Source organism: Microtus oregoni, unplaced genomic scaffold (assembly GCF_018167655.1).
Source record: "Microtus oregoni isolate MIOR12 unplaced genomic scaffold, Mior012 000025F_ref0000491, whole genome shotgun sequence".
NCBI lineage: Eukaryota > Metazoa > Chordata > Mammalia > Rodentia > Cricetidae > Microtus > Microtus oregoni.
The window spans coordinates 4,396,267-4,417,231 of NW_024543084.1; the positions used below are offsets into that span (position 1 = coordinate 4,396,267).

The following is a 20,965-nucleotide window of genomic DNA, read 5'->3' on the forward strand; positions in this document are numbered from 1 at the left end:
GAATAATAATTGCTAAATGATATAATTAAGCACATAGTGAGATATTATGTTAACTTACTCATTGCTAAATTGCAAGATAAAAACTAATTTAGTCTTTAAATTTAGAACACTTTAAAGAGGAGTTTGTGAATGTAACAGATATATGTCATAGCACTTACATATCTTTTCCTTAATATCTATCGTGTAAATGTTAACATCCTTAATTCTCATTAGCTGTCTCTTTAATACATTTGGATGTAATTAAATGTTTCCAACACTTCACAGAGGTTACTTAGTGGCAGTGGAAGATTCTCCCTTTAGCCACACAGCAGTCTTTTTCAATGGGTGTTATGAATCATCATGAGGTTTGTGTGGATTTGCTATGGCTCTCTTGTTTGATTACAGACTTTCCCTCAGTACCACTAAAATAATCTCTCTAGTGATGAGTGCCATGATTTCATAATCTAAAGCACTGCTTGAGGGAAACATCCTTGGACAGTTTGCTGTCCTCTTTCCTTTGGAAGGATAAGGGTTTAGTCACTCACTAACTGATATGTAACAAAATAGTAGTTTCAAGATGTGCCCATTCACTCTTGCAAAAGAAGACCATCTATTCACGACTAATTTCAACATCAAGGTTTGTCTTACTTCATTTGAAAAATAGCCTTTGTTGTCCTTTGTATTAAGGTGCTTTTAGAAGTTATTGTGCAATCTTATAGTCAATGAGGAGAAAATATTAATGCACAAATCACGAGAATGAAGGGAAAAATCTTACTGTTTAAAAAGATAAATGTCTAGGATTTTGTGCTGTATTTAATTGAATAAAGAACTAGAAATTTTATACATATATATATATATGAAAGAACTAGAAATTATATCTATATCTATATACCTATATATATAGTTTATAAACTTTCTTTAAAGGTACATAATATACATGCCAGGCATAGACTTGAAGAAAACGTAGAGGCTTATGAATAGATTGATGGATGTAGGCATGTAAAGACCATATATAGACAAGCATTTGTATATCAATGTATTGTAACTGTGTTTTATATGTGTATCTGCACACATGTGTGTAAGTGTGTGTGCATTTGTGTGTGTGTATATTTAAGAATATATGACAAATATAAAAATGAAACCTGTCCTTAGGATACATCAGTATTTGCTGTCACTACCTACTCTGTACATTAAGTAGCTTTGACACAATGTGCACGTTGGCTATACTGTGTTCCCTCTCTGTTGAAAATCATAGTACTCCATCATCGGCTCTTCAGTTTTCCACAACAGTTTTGTATAGGTACAGCATGAGTGAATACATGCATTTATATGTGCTCTTGGTAATCATGGGAGCCTAATTTATATTCCACGGTGCATCCTAGACTACTTTTTCTAATTCCATATTAACATTAGCATGTTACATTAAGCTGTTTTTTTTTTTGGATGGAGTAATACTTACTTTCATGAGGGTCCATTTAAATTCTCATGATATGCATCTTCTTTAAAAAACTGTTTAGTTATCTGTGTTTCTTAGAACTGTGTTTGGGAAACCTATTAAACTTTTCTTCATATTTTGTGATTGCTGAAATAACATAAGCCTGCCTCCCTAAGAATCCACATAATATATCAAATCAACTAATAACAATGTTTCTTACTTGGTTATTTTGGTTTGGATACATGTTTACAAACAGGTAGACAGTCTATGAAAATTACTGTCTCATAATTTTTCTAAAGAAGTTTCAAAATAAAAAGATAAAAATTCCATTTACTCCTTAGCTGTGGTTTCAGACACTGCTGTAGGATCCCTTCTGTAAATCACATGGGTGGACCCTATACCCTGGCCTTCTTGTTGTGGCTGCAGGCTTTTCATCTGCACATCCCTTCCTGGATGTGCACACCACTTTCCATCACTTCCTTCCCTTTTTTGTTCACCGAGGCTTACATAACTTACAGCTAAATGGTACTTCTCCCAAGGTGTCTGTTATCTTTGTAGAGCAGAGACTTAAGACACGAAATTTTAATCATGAGGAAGTAGTGGCCTAGGATACGGCTCCCCTAATGACAGCACTAATTAATGCCAGGCTTGCTCACCTGAGTGCAATGCCCTAGACCACATGATGGAAAAACAGAGCTGACTCATGCAAGTTATCCTCCATCCTCCACTTTCACATTGGGGCCTTATTGTGCTATCCATTCAAGTAAACTAATAAATATAAACATAAAGTGAAAACATAAAAAGCTAATCAATCCTGATTGTCAGTGAACAAAAGGGGTAGATTTGGGAAGAAAGCATGGAGTTAAATCTGGGTAGTATAAGGTGGTATTTCTGTGTAAATGGATTATTTGGGGTTGAGATTATACTCTAAAGAGTTGATTTCATATGTCCTATGGGATGTCAGCATTACTAAACGCAGTCCTAGAACAAAATTTAACTGTTCAAACTAAGAGCAATCTAGTTTGAAAAAACAACCTTTGAATAACCTTGAGAGCTTGCGTGTTTGCACATTAACCTTGCCAGTCTGGTAGTGAAATCAGTCATTTTACTTTCCAGTTATTTCTGACTTTTAAGACCCAAGTAGCAATTTCTTTGAATATTAAAATATATACTAATCATATAATTTAACAACATATGTCATATGGTGGCATTCAACAATGTTGTTACTATTTATAGCATTAATTACTTTATTCCTCAACACACAAAACATTCAAAATCTACCATCTTAATAAAGATTAAGAAATGTAATTAAATGTTTGGAAAATCAAATTAAAATATTGACAAGGGAATGTGGTTTAAAACAAACACACCAGCAGTCTGCTGTGAAAAAGTAAACTATATTCAAACACAAGAAATATTCATATATGCTCAATTATGTTCATAGCAGCATTGTTTGTAATAGCCAGAACCTGGAAACAACCTAGATACCCTTCAATGGAAGAATGGATGAAGAAAGTGTGGAATATATACATATTAGAGTACTACTCAGCAGTAAAAAACAATGACTTCTTGAATTTTGCATACAAATGGACGGAAATAGAAAACACTATTCTGAGTGAGGTAAGCCAGACCCAAAAAGAGGAACATGGGATGTACTCACTCATATTTGGTTTCTAGCCATAAATAAAGGACATTGAGCATATAATTCGTGATCCTAGAGAAGCTAAATAAGAAGGTGAACCCAAAGAAAAACATATAGTCATCCTCCTGGATATTAACCTTCATCAGGTGATGAAAAGAGACAGAGACAGAGTCCGACATTGGAGCACCGGACTACAACCCAAGGTCCAAGTCAGGAGCAGAAGGAGAGAGAGCAAGAGCAAGGAACTCAGGACCGCGAGGGGTACACACACACACTGAGACAATGGGGGTGTTCTATTGGGAACTCACCAAGGCCAACTGGCCTGGCTCTGAAAAAGCATGGGATAAAACCGGACTCACTGAACATAGCAGACAATGAGGACTGCTGAGAAGTCAAGAACAATGGCACTAGGTTTTGATCCTACTGCACGTACTGGCTTTGGAGGAGCCTAGGCTGTTTGAACATGGAAGGAGGTGGGAGGTCCTTGGACTCCCCAAAGGGCAGGGAAGCAGGTCTGCTCTTAGGGCTGATGAGAGGGGGGAGTTGATTGGGGGAGGGGGAGGGATATGGGAGGTGGTGGCGTGGAAGAGACAGAAATCTTGAATAAATAAATAAATAAATATTAATAAAAATAAAATATTCTGTGGGGTATGCAGAATTTGTATATAAAAAAGAATTATTCAAAATTATTTCCTTAGCCTTTCATACATAAAGACTCGCTATACAAATGCATTGATCTGCCCCCATGACCTATCAAAACCTTCCCAGAGTTTGAAACATCATCTTCCATCTAAGGGGTATGCAAATTACATTGAGTAGCTGAAGGTGCTTTAGAGACAGAGAAAGTTGCTTTTCTTTCTGCTGATAGGTTACTCATGCTCCATTGGAGAGCCCAACACCAATGTGCACTGGAAAATGATAACTAGACTTTGTAGGATATATATTAAAATATAGAAAAAAGATAATAATTTGGCTGAGGTCTGGGTATGGATGGGGAAAGTTGGAGAGACATGAAAGGTGACTGTTAAAAAGGAATTGTACTGATGTGTGGAATTCTCAAAGAATAGAAAAATAAGACATCCTGAGATGCTTTCGTGTTCCTTGAATTTCTTGTTGGTACTTTTTTTTTTTTAATGAGTTGTAGGTCAGTGTGAGGCAAAAGTATTCTAGACCTATGTGCTAAGCAACTTTCTGCCTACTATCACTTTGTAAATCTTCATTGCTTGGTCTACCATCATTCTAGCTTGGCTGCCCCTAATATCCCCAAGGCTCAATTTACAGTCATGCAGGAGAGCTGTTCCTAACAACCAAAGAGGAAGAAGAAAAAGGTTTTATGTTTTGCTTGGAGATTCTTAGCAGACATTCTGCCGGAGTTGTCACTAGCTGTCGCTGGACCACATGCCCATGCCCTCCCTACCTTTGCTGCCTTCACAATAAGAATAAGTGTTTTTCAAATTGACTTAATTTGGTAGCAATAAACACTGTTCTGTCCATATCCTCTTCCCTCACTGTCAACTGACATCCAATTGCAACTCTGTCCCCTTTGTGAGTTGTTCCATTCTGGTATTCTTCCAACAATGCACAGATAAAGCTGTCATTGAACCCATATCGCATTAATGTAAATATTCATAGTTAACTGACTTTTCTCATAAGTCAACAACTAGATGTGAAAAGGGGACCCTGTGCATTAAATAATGAATATGTTCAGAACCTTGAAAAATAGGAATGGACAGTTTAACAATGTACTTTAATATAAAAGAGGAATTTGAGATAAGTCAAATTTTTATAGTGGTTAAAACACAGCACAATGAGTAGGAGACGCTACAATGTTCCTGAAGAGCTTAGCCATCTGCTTCAATTCTCAGAGAGGCAGAGATTAGAAAAAGCATGTGAATTTTGGCACCTCCTGGGAGACTGGATAAAGATCACATAGGATTTAGTGAGTAGAGCTTGCAAAGAAACACTAATAATTTAGGTTTTCTTTTATATTTTCAAAGAAGACATTTCAGAATTTTATCCATCCTTCACACTGTATATAAAATAACTCTGCCTATTTGTTTCACTGACTGGACTTTTGAGAGAGCGCTATTAGAAAGCAAATACAGTGTTTTTGCTGGCATATCAGGGGACACAGAAGTGCAAAGCACTAATTCAGTAGTAAGAACTGGAGTCAATCATCTTGAAGTGGTGGCTTTATTTCACTGAATTCCTCTATCCTATGCCTCATACTAAAAAGACTTCAGGAATTTCCCTGGTGTGTGTTTGTGTGTGTGGTGAGGGTATGTTTGTGTGTGCATGCATGTGTGATTTTGTGCAAGTGCAAGGGTGTGCGTGTGTGTGTGTTTGTGTGTGTGTGTATGTGTGTGATTTTTTTTTTAAGTTCAGAATAAGTCACTGATTTTCTTTTTGGAAATCAAAACAAACAAAAAATACATGAAGTGCATCAGCTTTTAAATTGTTAAAGAAAAAATTTTAACTTTTTTTTGGAAAATAACACGTAGAATAAGAATGTTTATAGAGTAATTTCCTCATGCTCATGAAGATAGGCAGGACATAGGAGCATGGCCTCTTCTTCCTAGGAATATTGCAGTTCCTTAACATTCAGCCTCATTTTGGTTATATGTAAGATGTCTGCGTGAGAACAAATAAATTGCTATTTGCATCTCCAAAATCACTTGGTGCTCAGTAAGGAACAAAATACTTGAGAAACTGGCAATAACAATTGGAAGCTCAAAGACACAGGACTTATTTTTCATAATAGACATTATCAAAATTTTGTGTTTCCTCATCTACAAAACTAAAAAAGGTCCATGTGCATACAACCACACCACAAAAACAAAAGTGCACACACACATGTACATACACTTACACACATATATCCATACACAAATATATACATGTACATATGTATAAAAACATATGCACACACACAAATACACACACCCTTCCCCAACTCCTGGAGATGGCGGTTATTTGAATATTCTAATGTTTTTCATTCAGTTCTGTAATATGCTTCCAAGAAAGTCATTACTGACACCCATAGTCCTGTGTCAATGTATTTTAACTGACATTTGACATTAAAGAGAAGAAAGGAAATCAATTTTAGTGTTTAGACAAGAAAAAGTTTGGGTTTTTTTTTTTTTGTTTGTTTGTTTGTTTTTTGAGACAGGGTTTCTCTGTGGTTTTGGAACCTGTCCTGGAACTAGCTCTTGTAGACCAGGCTGGTCTCGAACTCACAGAGATCTGCCTGCCTCTGCCTCCCGAGTGCTGGGATTAAAGGCGTGCGCCACCACTGCCTGGCTAGACAAGAAAAAGTGACTAAGTAGAAAATAGCTCCAAATTTTTTCTAAAATAGCTACCAATTTTCTGTTTTCTGATAACTTGCTAAGAGTTACTTTTTCTGTATCTTGACATGCCATGGGCCTAGGGCTTGTTTGGTTGTTGTTTCATAGTAAATTACCAGAAACTCAGTGTCTTGGTACCACATTGATTTATAGTCCTAGTGGTCTGAAGTCTAAGCGACATCCCAAGACTGAGTCCTTTTGAAGACTCCAGGTAACTGTCTTTGCATTTTCCAGCTTCTAGAATTCTCCAGCAATTTTGTTGCCAACTTCCTCAGATTTCAACTATGAGCTGTCATTAAAGTTCTTCTTTTTATTCTAATCTGCTATAATATACTTCATGATTATGTGCCATCTTCCTCAATATCCAAACACAACTTCCTACCTTAAGAGCTGTTTTAAAAAATGTGCTTGCTATGTCCTTTTTTGCTATGTGAAGTGGTGGGTTTGTAGGTATATGCACGGAGATATGAATTCCTCTGCAGCGCTATTAGTAATCAGTCAACCATTGGGGGTCATATCGAATTTCATTTCTTAAATGACTTGTCTCTATTTCTTTTAGCCTCAAGGATGAGTCTGCTCAGGCGTAATCATAAGTCAGTTTTGATTTTAGGAACATTTGTACATATTTTGTGTTGGCTCAAGCACATATGTCAGCAAAATAGTTATGCTCCTCGATTATCACAAGCTTTCCAAATAACAAGGAGAACTGAGAATTCCAACTCATGTCTCATACCCTGCTGTTGAAACAGAGACATTCTTCAATATGCAGAATTCTCCCAATTCTCACCTAGGCAAAGCTTGCGGAGTGGATTAAACAAAGACAGACGATCGCTTGCCTTATGACTGCATGCTCTTTAAGACTGGCATTTCATTTTCATTGACTATTCATTTTCCTTCACAAAACAAAACCACAGAGCATTTTTAATGTATCTCCTTCATCTACATCCTCCAAAATGTATGTATCAGAGAGCTTAAAATGGTGAACTACATTTTATCTCAATTCACTGTTTCAATATTCTTAAAAGGATACTTCAAAAGCCCTCTGATCAGTCTTTACCATAGTCGTCTAAACTGCTATTGTTCACTAGTTATAAGAGACGTGGATGAAAAACACCAAGTACCTTACCGTTTTTTTAAGCTTTCATGGATACTTTAATTTTATACAGTACAACGTGCATGACTTATATAATGTGTACTACTTAGGGTATTTTATTTTGACCTTGGGAGAACTTAATTTTATTTTAGCGATTGAATAAATGTTTCCATCATTCCGACTGTAAAATTCAGCACTGATCCATTTCAGCTTTTGTTTTTCTTTTTCTGTGCATAATTATGCTATAAAAGTATTAAAAGTGTTTGTATTTTACATTAACATGTTTTTGAAAATTTAAATATCACATGATTATACACTATAGGATGTGATGTGACTTTTTGAAACACACACACACACATACAGAGTTTTGGAAGCATGGCATTATTATACTATGCCCACAAAGTTTCAACATTTCCTCATATGGATATCATTTTAGATCATCTCCTGCACGAATGCAATACATTGCTATTACCTATATTCACCCTACATAGAACAAAATATCAGAACTTATTTCTCCCATTCAACCATAACATTGTACTTGTTGGCCGACCCTCCTCTGTGTTCCCATTTTGTACCTTCTGGTAATCACTATTTTATCTTTAATTTTTATGGGACAGCTTCTTGAGATTCCACACAGAAAAAGTACGAGCATTATGTGTTTTGACAGTCTCTGTCTTATTTCACTTAGCACAATGTTCTCCAGTTTTGCAAACGATATCTTCCTTGACAAGATTTTAGTGTTTTTAGTATTATGCATGAAAAGCATTCCGTTGAATGTGCATACCATAGTTCCCTGTATATCCAGTGGATCTTAGCTTGGCCTATTCCTTAGGTATTGTCAGTAGTGCTGAGTGAAGCCAAGTCAGCAGCTGATCCCTCCATATCTTCTTAGAAGTACCAACACAGAGTCAAGGGCAGCGGTCTGTACAGGAGCTCATTACCCAAGAGTTGCAGCAAAGGTAGCAAGTGAAACTGGAGCTTTTGAGGTTTCCATTAGAATGTTACGTGACGATGGACAGTGGGAAGAAAAGTTGTTTCTGTAAGAGAAGTGTAAAGAGATAGAGGTAAGACTGCCACAAGTTTGAGACCAGATGATACTTCTAGCAAATCCAGGTCAAGCATGGCTACACAGTGAGATCCTGTTTTACAAAACTAAAGGAAGAAAAAGGTATTGCCATGTTGGTCCTGGGATCCAACTTGGGGTTTACTAATTGATGCCATGTTCCTTTACTGGCTGAGCTGCCTTTCTGGTTTTCAAATATTTTTTGAAGGTTAGAACTACCATTACAGGCCACAAAGCATGCTCACCAGGTAAGCATTGCACATTAGTAAACCACTATATTTAGTATGGGCTAAGACTTTCCTTATAAGCAAAAACACCTCGGTTACATAGTGACTTTAAGGCCAACATAAGGGCTATTTGAGACTTTGTCTCAAAAAACACCACTGCCAACTCACTACCAAGTGGTGAAATGATAGAAGAATAAACTATTAAGAAAGAAGCTCCAAGGAACTGGAGATAGAGCTCTCCGGGCAGTTGCAGAGGACCCATCCAGGTTCAGTTACCATCACAAACTTGGCAGTCCATTACTGTCAATAAACATAGTTCCAGAGGGTTCCTTGCCTTCTTCTGACCTCCATGGCTTATTTGTGCTTGTGGCACACATATGATTATGCACGAAAACATAAATACATAAAAATAACTTAAAATACAATTGAAAAATAAAACAGAAAGAAGCCTACTAAACATATTATTTGGAATAATTAAAATGTTCTTCTGGAGAATTTGTGCTTTGTCCTTAAGTGTACATATTATTGTTATAAGATAAGAAAAGGGATTTAGGTCCTTCTGAAAACTCAAAAACTAGAATTGTTCCTTTAACTTTACATAAGCGTCCTCAAAAATTTCAGGATGAACTAGTAATACCCTTAAGTATTTCTACAAGTTCTCTTCTGATAATCGGTCAGCAACAAGACACAAAAAGCCATTAAGACCCCTTTCATTTTAGAAACGATGGATGTGTGTTTTCATATGAATGGTGTTAACCACCCCATGTTTACGCTATTAGTGAGGTATAAAGAGAACCAGTTATTTTTAACTAAATTCTGAAAAGCCATGACACCTGTCCAACACTGTGTTATCCAAAGGTTGTTTCTGTCCTTTAACTTAGTTACTCCCTTTAAGCATACTTTCCTGTGTGCCTGGATCATCAGCTGTTGAATACATTTGTATGCCCTCTCTACACCTTAGACTTCAAAATTTACTATCATAGTTAGCAACTCACATTGGCTCTAAATTTCTCTTTAATACCTTGCTAAAAATAGCATTCTCAATAGTGTAAAACAGTAATTGTAAGGGCAATTGCGTGAGATTATTGCAAATTGATATGACAAATTAGTCAAGGATGTAGGATACTTAAAAATCTGCATTGAATTGCTAGATAAAAATATTTTTGATTGGGGGCTGGAGAAATGGCTCAGTGGTTAAGAGCATCGCCTGCTCTTCCAAAGGTCCTGAGTTCAATTCCCAGCAACCACATGGTGGCTCACAACCATCCGTAATGAGGTCTGGTACCCTCTTCTGGCCTGGAGACATACACGCAAACAGAATATTATATACATAATAAATAAATAAATATTTTTAAAAAAAATATTTTTGATTGAGGTGAGAGGCCCAATTTAAAAAATCTGATAATAAAATATAAATTAACTACTGTTATGGCAATTAACTTATAATAATCTCTCCATTACTAAAGTTTTTCAAAAAACAGAAATTGCAATACAATTTTAAAAATGCATGTTTTTATATAAGCACAAGCATTATGATATCAAGCTCTTACTAAGAACACAATGAATTCACATTCTGTGTAGACCAGCCTTCCTTGTATTTCCACATTTGAATGCAGACCTGTTCTAAGGGATGCACACGTGCTGACTGCTGGCTTTTCCCTTTGGGATGTAAGTGAGCAGCCCTCGCATCCACATAAGCCTCTTGTTTTAATTACAATGAAAGACATTGTGTTTTCTACAATAGAGAGGATATTTTACAAAGATCTGTCTGACTGTCTCGCAAGTGTGGGTTGAGGCATTAAATGGGATGAGTGGAAAGCTCACAACCATATGGTATGATGTGCTTCTGATTAAAAGAAGTGAAATAAGGAGATGTATTTTTAAATGCTTGCTTCACAATATTGAAAAATATCTTAAGGTTATGTTCAGTGTTTCTAAAACTGAACTTGAATCTTGTGATTGAAAAATAAGCAGATGGGTTATAACAAACGTTTAAATGTCACTTCCTAAAGATATAAAACTGTCTGTCAAACCACACCAAAATAAAGGTATTGTCTTACACTGCATCAATTGTGTGTATTAGTGTGTATGTTCCATGCATGTGTACACATCCACGCTGACGTGCGCTTGTGGAGGTCACAGGAGGCTTTTTCACCTCGATGCTTGACTTCTTCTCGAATCTCAGCTACTTTGAGAGAAAATCTAGTGCTCCTCATCACTCTGACGTCTCTCCTCCCTTCATCTTCACACACATTGCCTCCCGTAACCACGTCTTCCCGCAGTTCCAGCTTGTTTGGTTTCAAGTTTTGATCATTCCTCTGAAATTCAGACTTAAATATTTTGCCGTTCATGTACATTCCTCCTTGGATGTCTCCCAAGTATACCAGACTATGGATATATTTTGAAAATGATTGAAATGTCTAACATTTTTGACTCACAATTTCAATCAAGATGCTGATATTGAATGAGACAGTGGATATGGTGTTGTATTTCAGTTCTTCATAAACTATAGTGTTCAAATCCTATTTTTTATCCATGTCTGTATCCATCCAGCCACCTCACAGATCTTCCCATGCCATCTCTCACTTTGCAGAGTTGACTTGCACGCCAGCAACCAGAGAGTCCTTAATAAATCCTGGGCAAATCCCACCATTCTGTTCTGACCTGTCCACTAGTCTCACATAGTGTCTGTTGTTGTTTTAGGTAAAATGCACAAGGTTCATGTGTCTCCACCCATCCTTTACCGTTTCATTTTGTCTCTTTTTACTTTATATTTTTCTTCATCCCCTAACATCATCGCTCCTTCAATTTATTTACTCCTTTTTCCTTAGACTATCATTTTTAACACATTGCCTTTTATTCAAGAGAATGCCAAGATCAGTTTTGAAAATCTCTGGTCTTATCTGTGCCATCACCTTTGGACCATCCTTAGAACTATTCTTCACTGCCCCCACCTCTCCATTCTGTCTGTTTTTCAAAGAACTTACATCTTGTAAACACAGTCAACTCATTTTTCTGTTTTGTTCTATCCTCATAAACACACACCCCCACACACACACAATTGAAGCGAACAATGTGCGGTAAACCACAGTTTTAGTTGTTTGTAATTTTGTTTTCATTACCCCCTAATGCCTAGACAAAATTAAGATACAATGACTATCATAGTTAACTTTGTCAGCTTGACATGTAGTCTTGTGGGAAGAGAAAACCTCGACTGTAGAATTGTTTCCATCAGACTGACCTGTGAGCACGTCTTTAGAGGCATTTTCTTGATGGTTACTTGATGCAATAGGGTCCAGCATACTGCGGTCAGAACCATCCCTAAGCCATTGGGCCAGACATTTTAAATAGTGGTAGAAAAATGTGAGCATGGTTGCTAGCTTGTAAACGTATTCTTTGACGAATTCTGCTTCAGTTCTTGAATGTTTTCCATACCCTAATACTAGGTTTCCCCAATGATGCAGTAAGTAAAATGAGGCTGAATAAAAAATCCAGGTTTAATGATCAAGCACCCCTGGGTGATTCTCGGGGGAAGAAAGAAGAAGAGACCATGCTGTGGGTCCAGGGGTTGGCACTTAAACACCCTGTATGCATGGTCTTGAACAACCACAGGGGAGGAGCCATCACTGGACAGGTTTTCTGAGGGTGGGGTTTGGAATAGGTCCTGAGATGGAGATTCCCAACAATTCTTGTCTCTAGGATTTGAGTTTCTTCCATGGCTTCCCTCAATAATGTACTGCAAACTATAAGCCAAATAAACCCTTTCCTTCCCAAGTGGTTTTGGTCAGTGTTCTGTTACAACAACAACAACAAAACTTGGGCAGAGATAAAAATGCTTTAGAAGTATATGTTTGCATTATTATTTATTTACTGTCTATGAAAGACAGACTTCTGTAAGCCTAGGCAATTTTTATTTTTCTAACTTTATGATTTGCCTTGATTTTTAAGACACTATCCCTCTAACCAGGCCTGGAAGCACATGCCTTTAATCACAGCACTTGGGAAGCAGAGGAACACAGACCTCTGAGTTCAAGGATAGTTTTGTGTACAGAGTGAGATTCAGAACAGACAAAGCTATATAGAAAATCACTGTATTGATAAACAAACAAAAAGAAAGAAAGAAGAGAGAGAAAACAAAATAATAACAAACAGACTCGATCTAGACATCAGTTTCCAAGTTTATATACATGAAATTCTATAAAGCATTTGTAATAGCCATAAATCCTTAACTCTTAAACTTTTGATTTCCAGAAGATTAATTTGTTAAGTTCCCACTATGTTTTGCTCCGTCATCCTGGCCACATCTCTGAACAGAAAGTGCACATCTCTGAACAGAAAGATACAAGGCCTGTGTATGATTAATCTTTGTTGGATGCTTCCTGTGGTTCTAACATTCTCTCCACAAGAGCCAGCGTGACCCAGCTCCTCCACTGACCAATGCTTCGGAGATTCTCTGCTCCAATTCTCCAAATGGCTGTTCATGCTCCTCCATACTTCTTTATGGTTACAATACAAGAAGTGACTAATGTGGACTTAGTCATAGGCTACACAAATAGATAAAACCTTTCCGTGGGTACTGTGCTCTTATCCTTCTCCTTATGACAATTGTTTGCAGCTTGACCTCTCAAACTGAAGGAGAATATCTGTCACCTGAAGGTAACAGAGTTGGGACAGGCCCTCAAACCATCTGTTATGGATTTTATGGAATAAACAAGATTAACAATGTTTGACCCACTGTAATATTTTGAGCCTTTCTTAAAAAGTTGTATGGTTATTCACAACTATTTAAATTATTTTATCATAAATCTGATTTTATCTTTATATATAAGAAAATTACTTTGGAATTCAACCCATATTTTTCCTAAATGAACGCTAAATATTATGTGACTGCCTGAAACTGAATCTAAGTCTTACACCAAAACATGTGATCAAATTTATAAGTACCATATACTATTATTGAGCGAAAAAATGCAAGTCTAATTTGAAATGAATTTAATCTGTATTCACTTGAACTCTATTAGAATACACTATTGACCATTTACCCAGCGCACGCCCTCCTATTAAGAAATGCTTAAATTTTATCTTTCAATCTGTGTGCATGTGTGTGTGTATTGGAACAATCTGTCTGTCTTACTGCATATATATATATATATATATATATATATATATATATATATATAGAGAGAGAGAGAGAGAGAGAGAGAGAGAGAGAGAGAGTATGATTCTGGAGAACAAACACATGGCCTTGTAGACATTAGGTTCCTGTGCTGGCTGGTTTTATGTCAACCTGACACAGTTTTCTTAGAGGAGGGAATCTCCACTGGAAAAAAAAAATGCTTCAGAAGATTGGGTTATATGCAAACATGTAAGGCATCTACTTAATTAGTGGTTGATCAGGGAATGACCAGCCCATTATGGGTAGCTTCATCTATGGGCTGGTAGTTTGAGGTTCTATAAGAAAACTGACTGAGCAAGCCCTGAGGAACAAGCCAGTAAGCAGCATTTCTTCAAGGACTGTGTTTCAGCTCCTGCCTCCAGGTTCCTTTCTCTGTTTGTCTTCTTGTTCTAACCTCCTTCAATGAGAGACTATAATGTAGAAGTATAAACCAAATAAACCGTTTTCTTCCCAAGTTGCCTTTAGGTCATGGTGTTTTGTTGCAGCAACAGAAACCCTAAACCAGTTCCTCTTCTACCCCTAAACTGTATGCTGTTGGCACCCAAATACCTTGGTACTTTTATTTCTTTTGTAGTATTGTCATTTATTAAGTCTAAAAATTCTGAGTAGACACATATATTATCAGATCTTTTCAGGAAAAAAAATGGGTTTTACATCTTTGAATATGTAGCATAAAGCCTCTGTCCAACTAATAATGTATCCAAGTAAATCAATGCCAAGTCATGTGATGATGGTGACGTAGGTACTGTTGATGAACTGAGTAAGCATGGCAGGGTATTGTGTTACTTCTCAGACACTATCTAATATATGAGAAAGAAAAAAAATTAAAAATTTACCAGCATTTGGACATTAAAGGCTGTGTGCTTATATCTGTTAGTAATAAATTTATTGATAGTTATGCTTGGAGAAAGAAGGAAATGAAATGTGAGAAAAGGAAAGACGCAGGATCAAAGATAACACTGGGTGCAAGACGCACCAGGGTTTTGTATAATGCTAAGGGACAAAAGTACAATGAGAATGACCCAGAACGACTGTTATTTTAACTGCAGTCACTAGCCATCATTTCTAGGAAACATTCCGAATTCATGCATGTGAAAATATTTTCAGGTAGAACCATAAATTAGGAGTAAATATAGCAAGGAAAATCAATATCCCCTGAATTCATTAGCACCTTAGGAGAGATTGGCAAACCCAATATTAAAAATATTAAAAGCAAAATAGTAAATTTTGTACGTGCAAACAACTCCAGAAGCCATATCAAAAGAAGCATGATGGAAGTTTTACTACCGAGAAGAGGAAGCAGCCCTGTTGTCTGTCAGTTTTAAAAGCAGTAATCAGTTCTGCAATACAGATATCTCTTACATAAAGACATGGTGCATCATATCAGGATAGGGAGTTAAGAAGAATGACATTTAATTTCAGTATTAAATGACTATCAAGTTTTGCCCTATTTGGAGTGATGATAAAGCTGAAATTCTAGTCATTTAGCTGTTGTTTTGATGCAGCATGGCCTCTCAAGCTCACGGGCTGGAACATTTGTGCACCATATTTGATGTGATAAGGCCCGCAGTCATAAACACAAACAGAATTCTAAACTCTTTTCAGAACAGACTGTGTGCACCTACAACGGAGTCAAGCCTACCAAAGCAATGTGCTCGAGCTGAACAACTAAAGTTGGATGAAATGTTTGCTGTAGCTTTGCTCCTGAGCAGCGTGGCTCAGGGTGCTGATGCTAAATGACGTATACTCTGTAAGCTCTTCGGTTCATGGTCTGACCATTCATCCTTGATTTCCAAACATTTTCCTTTGCAGATCAGCAGTCGTGTGATCCTGGTGAATTTCTCTGCCATGACCACGTGACTTGTGTCTCTCAGAGCTGGCTGTGCGACGGGGACCCTGACTGCCCTGATGAGTCCGATGAGTCTTTAGCCACCTGTGAGTAGAAAGGCTCTTTGCTTTTGCATTTGCTTCCATGTGAAACCAAATGGCAGTTGCTTCCACAGATCACTGCTGTTCTAGCTGGTTCTATTTATATGTCCTTTAAAGCATAACCTGACAGAACTGAAATCTTTTGTTTCTATTTTCTTCGGAATTGAGTGTGTGAATGGGAGACGAAGTCCAGTTGTAGAGTTTGAAGTAACTTACTGTAACTGTGCTGATACTGGGCAACTTACTTGCTTAGCAACACAGAACCTTGCTCCTGCTTGTCACCTGTACCTTGAGATGCAGGAAAAGTATAGAAGATGCATCATTAAGGAAATTCACCTCTAGCTTTCACATCACTTACACTAATTTTTATAACTCTGCAGATTACTGAACCTAATTTCTTTAGAACCTAATCTTATCTGTGATTAGATAATCTTATCAGTGAGGGTCTTAACTTTTATAAGAGGAGACTGGGACACCCTTGATGTCTGGGGGTTCTAAGCCCAGTTGAAACATTGTTACATGAAATCCTCTGAGGATTTTACTACACTGGACATGTCAGCATACGAAAACTGTGACTAATAATATGATCACTGCTGAATGACACATAGTTTTATGAATGTTCATCTGTTCTTCAGTGTGTGAACCAGACACTACTTTTGATATCAATATTTTTAGAACTTACACCTGCAGTCTGTGGTCCTTGTGTGTCCAGATTTGCCGGTATATCAATATTATCCCCGAGACAATCACACAGTTCCTTCTGTAAAGGCAAAATGAAGGAAAAAAAAACATATTACAGTTGATTGATAATGTGGCGATAAAACCATAAAAGGCAAACCAATGGTTTTAACTATGCACTTACTCATGGTGCAAATAGAACTAATGAATGAGTTATTAAAATCTTGCCAGTAAAAACGAAATAAGTGTTCTTTAATAATCATTGTGTTTGCAAGTCCTATTAAAGTTTTTCAGCATAAGCCGGGCGATGGTGGCACACGCCTTTACTCCCAGTACTCGGGAGGCAGAGGCAGGCGGATCTCTGTGAGTTCGAGACCAGCCTGGTCTACAGAGCTAGTTCCAGGACAGGCTCCAAAGCCGCAGAGAAACCCTGTCTCGAAAAACCAAAAAAAAAAAAAAAAAAAAAAAAGTTTTTCATGCATAGATGAAAGTGATTGTGTATATGCGAGTTGCTTGTCTTTTGCTCGTCTTTACTTTAAACCCATCTCCACAGGGAGAGGTTGTAGGTATTTAATAAATTTCTCATTTTTACCAATTTTACAAATAATTATAAAATTTTTCATTGAGGTCCTGGGTGCGATAGATTTAAGATAAGAAAATAAGAATGCTATAATGAATTAAAAGTTCTGCTAATCCTTACAAATGTATTATTTGTGAGTAGAAATGAATAAACTGCTTACCTATGATACAACACATATGAACCTTAAAATATTATATAAATGGGAAGACAGTAGCCATAAAGGAACATTCATATTATAACACCATTCATTGAAGGGCCACATATAGACATTTCAAATTTGGATTTCTTAATCTAGACTTTTACAGTTAACACAGTGCTTCTCAATGTGCTTTGTGAAGTTCCTATAAGTTTTCACTAATCTCCATAACATAATTTTACAATACTATAACTCCAAAAATGTGAGCATTCAGTGTGAAAGTGTAGGGATAAGTCCCGCCCCTTAGGGGGCGTGTTCGCCTTGGGCTAATGTTGGCCTATAAATTTGGCAAGCATGCTCCCAGCCTTCCCATTCTGCTTTCCTGGTCTCCACGGGAACGGTCGTTCTGTAAGTCTATTTCTCCATTAAAACTATATATATTTTTACAATCTGTCTGCATTTGTTTACGCCGTTACATTTTTGGCATCCAACGTGGACTATTTTGCCCCCGACTCAAGCGGGTAGCCCGGCTAGCTCAGTCGGTAGAGCATGAGACTCTTAATCTCAGGGTCGTGGGTTCATGCCCCACGTTGGGCGCCATTCTGTAGTAATTGGGGCGGCGGGGCTGCGTCCCCTGCACCCCGGCTGCCTGGCTAGCTTATGCCCGAAATAACAACACACAAACTGTATTCTTTTAATCACTGCTTGGCCCGCATTGGTTAGAAGATAGGTGGGAGGAGTAAACAGAACAGAACGCTGGGAGGAAGAGGGAGTGAGCTCAGACTTGACAGCTCTCTTCTCCAGAGCAGACACATCAGACAGAGATGCCATGCTCCCGGCTCCTGGGCAGACACGAGATGAAGCTCCTACCCAGGATGAATGTAGGCTAGAATCTTCCCGGTAAGCGCACCTAGGGGCGCTAATCAGATGATTAGAAATGGGCTAAATTAATATGTGAGAATTAGCCTAGAAGAGGCTAGATAGAAATGGGCCAAGCAGTGATTAAAAGAATACAGTTTGTGTTGTTATTTCGGGCATAAGCTAGCCAGGCAGCCAGGGTGCTGGGGACGCAGCCCCGCCGCCCCAATTACTACATGAAAGATCAACACACTCAGGATACAAAGCTGTGAAGATTGATTCCTTATGCATAGAGAGACATGCTATTGTCTGTGATTAGATAACAAAGCACATTGTTTCTTAAAATTTAAATTAAACTATATGATGCAATGTGTTCTCCCCTAAATCTTCTTAGCCTTTACAAGGAAAAGAATGAGTGAGGATTTATGATGAAATATGGAATCTCTGAAGTGAAAAATTCCAACAGGAATCAGATACTGCTGAATAAAAGTAAGATATTAGCCTGATAACTGAAATGCTTTAAAAACAAATGCACAGAGGAAAAAAAAAGTTAAATAAAACCAAGATATAAAGAGAGTTTAAATGAACCCATGATTTGATTTATTCCTCTCTTTGGTTTCTTTGAGATGATTTTCTCATATCCATTTGGATGGAGTTAAATATTACTACCAGCTACTAACTTAAAAAGCTTACCTGAGTTCAACTTGCCACATGGTGGATTTCATTTTGGGAAGACTTGACTAATATTTGGGAATTTTAAATATTTTTTTTAATATTTCTGTCAGATACGAGAACAAATTCTTCACTGTGGAGATGAAGTTCTTCTTGTGTGTAATTTGAAATGTGTCTTCAAGTATCTAAACAATGATTAGAAGCACCTTTAGTTCCTATGAGGTGAGGAGAATGGGAAATCAGGAGACGTCTCCAGCTTTGTACTCACGGCTTTCAACTCACTGTTGTCAATTGTAGCTTGCAGCTAGGATGAACGGAAACATGGGAAAGGTTTCTTTGTGAAATGCAAGCTTGGCACCATCTGTGGAGAGGGAGTCGTCCTGAAAGGCGCATTCTTCAGAGATATTCAAATCTTAATTCCTTCGCAGAATTATTCTGCTCAATGCTTAATGAGTCTCCCTTTCCAACAATCAACTCCAGCTGGTGTGTGGTACTTTCTGGGGAGCTGAAGTTCTCATAAATCACCTCATTTCTTTTTTTGGCCAGGAAAGTATTAACTCTGCTACTTGTCCTACATTCCTACTGCTTTTATTAATGTTCAGAAAAATCCCTTGAAGAGTTCTTTGGCTATAGACCAGAGCTTGTTTATATTGCCATCTTAGTGAGCAAAGTAGCAGAGTGCAAACATGGCCTTAGTGAATGTAGATTTTGCAACCTGGATAGCTGTGACAATTGGTGCCTTGACTTTGTTTGGTTCTTGTGTAGGGTGAGTAAGGCTTTTGTGTCAAGGATTCTGATAGTCACTGCTTACATTTTAGAGGCTTCCTGGGTCTCCCCGCCGTGTATTATCCTTTCTAATGCTTGGTTGTTTCTTTGTTTAAACTATCTGCCAGCTTTCCCTGTGGGGGAAAAATATTACTTAAAAATAATCAAGAAGAAAAGAAGGATAAAAATAAGCCAAAGATCAGATTTTGTTAGCGAGTTACGTTTTGCTCTATAAATGTCAAACTATGATTTCTGGAGCATGCCGGATCCACAGCTGTGCTTGCAGGTCTGTGTATGCTGAGGTACTGCGTTGTAATGAGAGTGGTGGGGTACTGTGTTGTAGTAAGAGCAGTGGGGCTACGTCCCACCACCCGGCTAGCTTTACACCCGAAATAATTACAAGGAAACTGTATTCTTTTAAACACTACCTGGCCCATTAGTTCCAGCCTCTTATTGGCTAGCTCTTACATATTGATCTAATCCATTTCTAATATTCTGTGTAGCCCACGAGGTGGCTTACCAGGGAAGATCTTAACCTGCGTCTATCTGGAGTGGGAGAACCATGGCTACTGCCTGATTCGGCTTCTTTCTCCCAGCATTCTGTTCTGTTTACTCTGCCTATCTAAATTCTACCCTATCAGAGGGCCAAGCAGCTTCTTTATTAGTTAACCAATTAAAGCAACAGATAAGATACAGCACCCACCTCCATCAGTACTGTGGTGATGTGGGGGTGGCTCAGACACACAAAGCAAGTAAATATTGCATAGACTTGTGTATGAGCGTAAATCCAGCCTGAAGCAACATTAGCACGGTCTGCAAATTCTGCATTTCTTCTATATTCGCAAAGCTGTTTGCCAGGTCTGATCTGAGTACATGCTATAAAATTGGTGGTTTACCTAGCAGCTTACTTTTCACAAGTAAAATATATATTACAAAGATGGACAAATGGGGGCAACATTAAATTAGTCTGATCATTCCAGGATGGACTGGGTTTCGTGATTTTGTGTTTTGCCATGCTTGGCTTGCCGTTGTCAGTCTTACCTTCACGGGCTGGCTGCTCCATCTTCTCTAACTGACAGTTGCATTCCAGACACAAAGAAGAGAAAAAGGAAAGAAAACAGGCAAATGCCTGTTCACTCACTCTGTGGGAAGAAGAGCTTCTTTTGGAATTAAACGTGATAGGTTTCTGCTCAGAACTTCTGAGCTTGAACTGATCATATGGGTCATGGGGCAACAAATATTCTCAGCCGAGCCTATTTTCTGGGTGGGATGTGAAGTAGAGGTAATTGCCTCAGTTCCTTTTCCTCTTGATTTGATAAAATACCTACACCAAAGCCATTTCCTTTCTCCCATCTATACAGTCCAGAGTATCAGTCAGGGACTGGTGC

General features: G+C 37.8%; 1 protein-coding gene across 1 annotated transcript in view; it reads left to right on the top strand.

The window, feature by feature from the left end:
- Positions 1-20,965, top strand: part of Lrp1b (LDL receptor related protein 1B) — a 1,777,071-nt gene that overhangs the window by 297,393 nt on the left and 1,458,713 nt on the right. Inside the window, exon 2 of the mRNA XM_041674488.1 lies at positions 15,772-15,894. Coding sequence (XP_041530422.1) covers positions 15,772-15,894 — 123 coding nt within the window. The remainder of the gene's footprint in view (positions 1-15,771; positions 15,895-20,965) is intronic.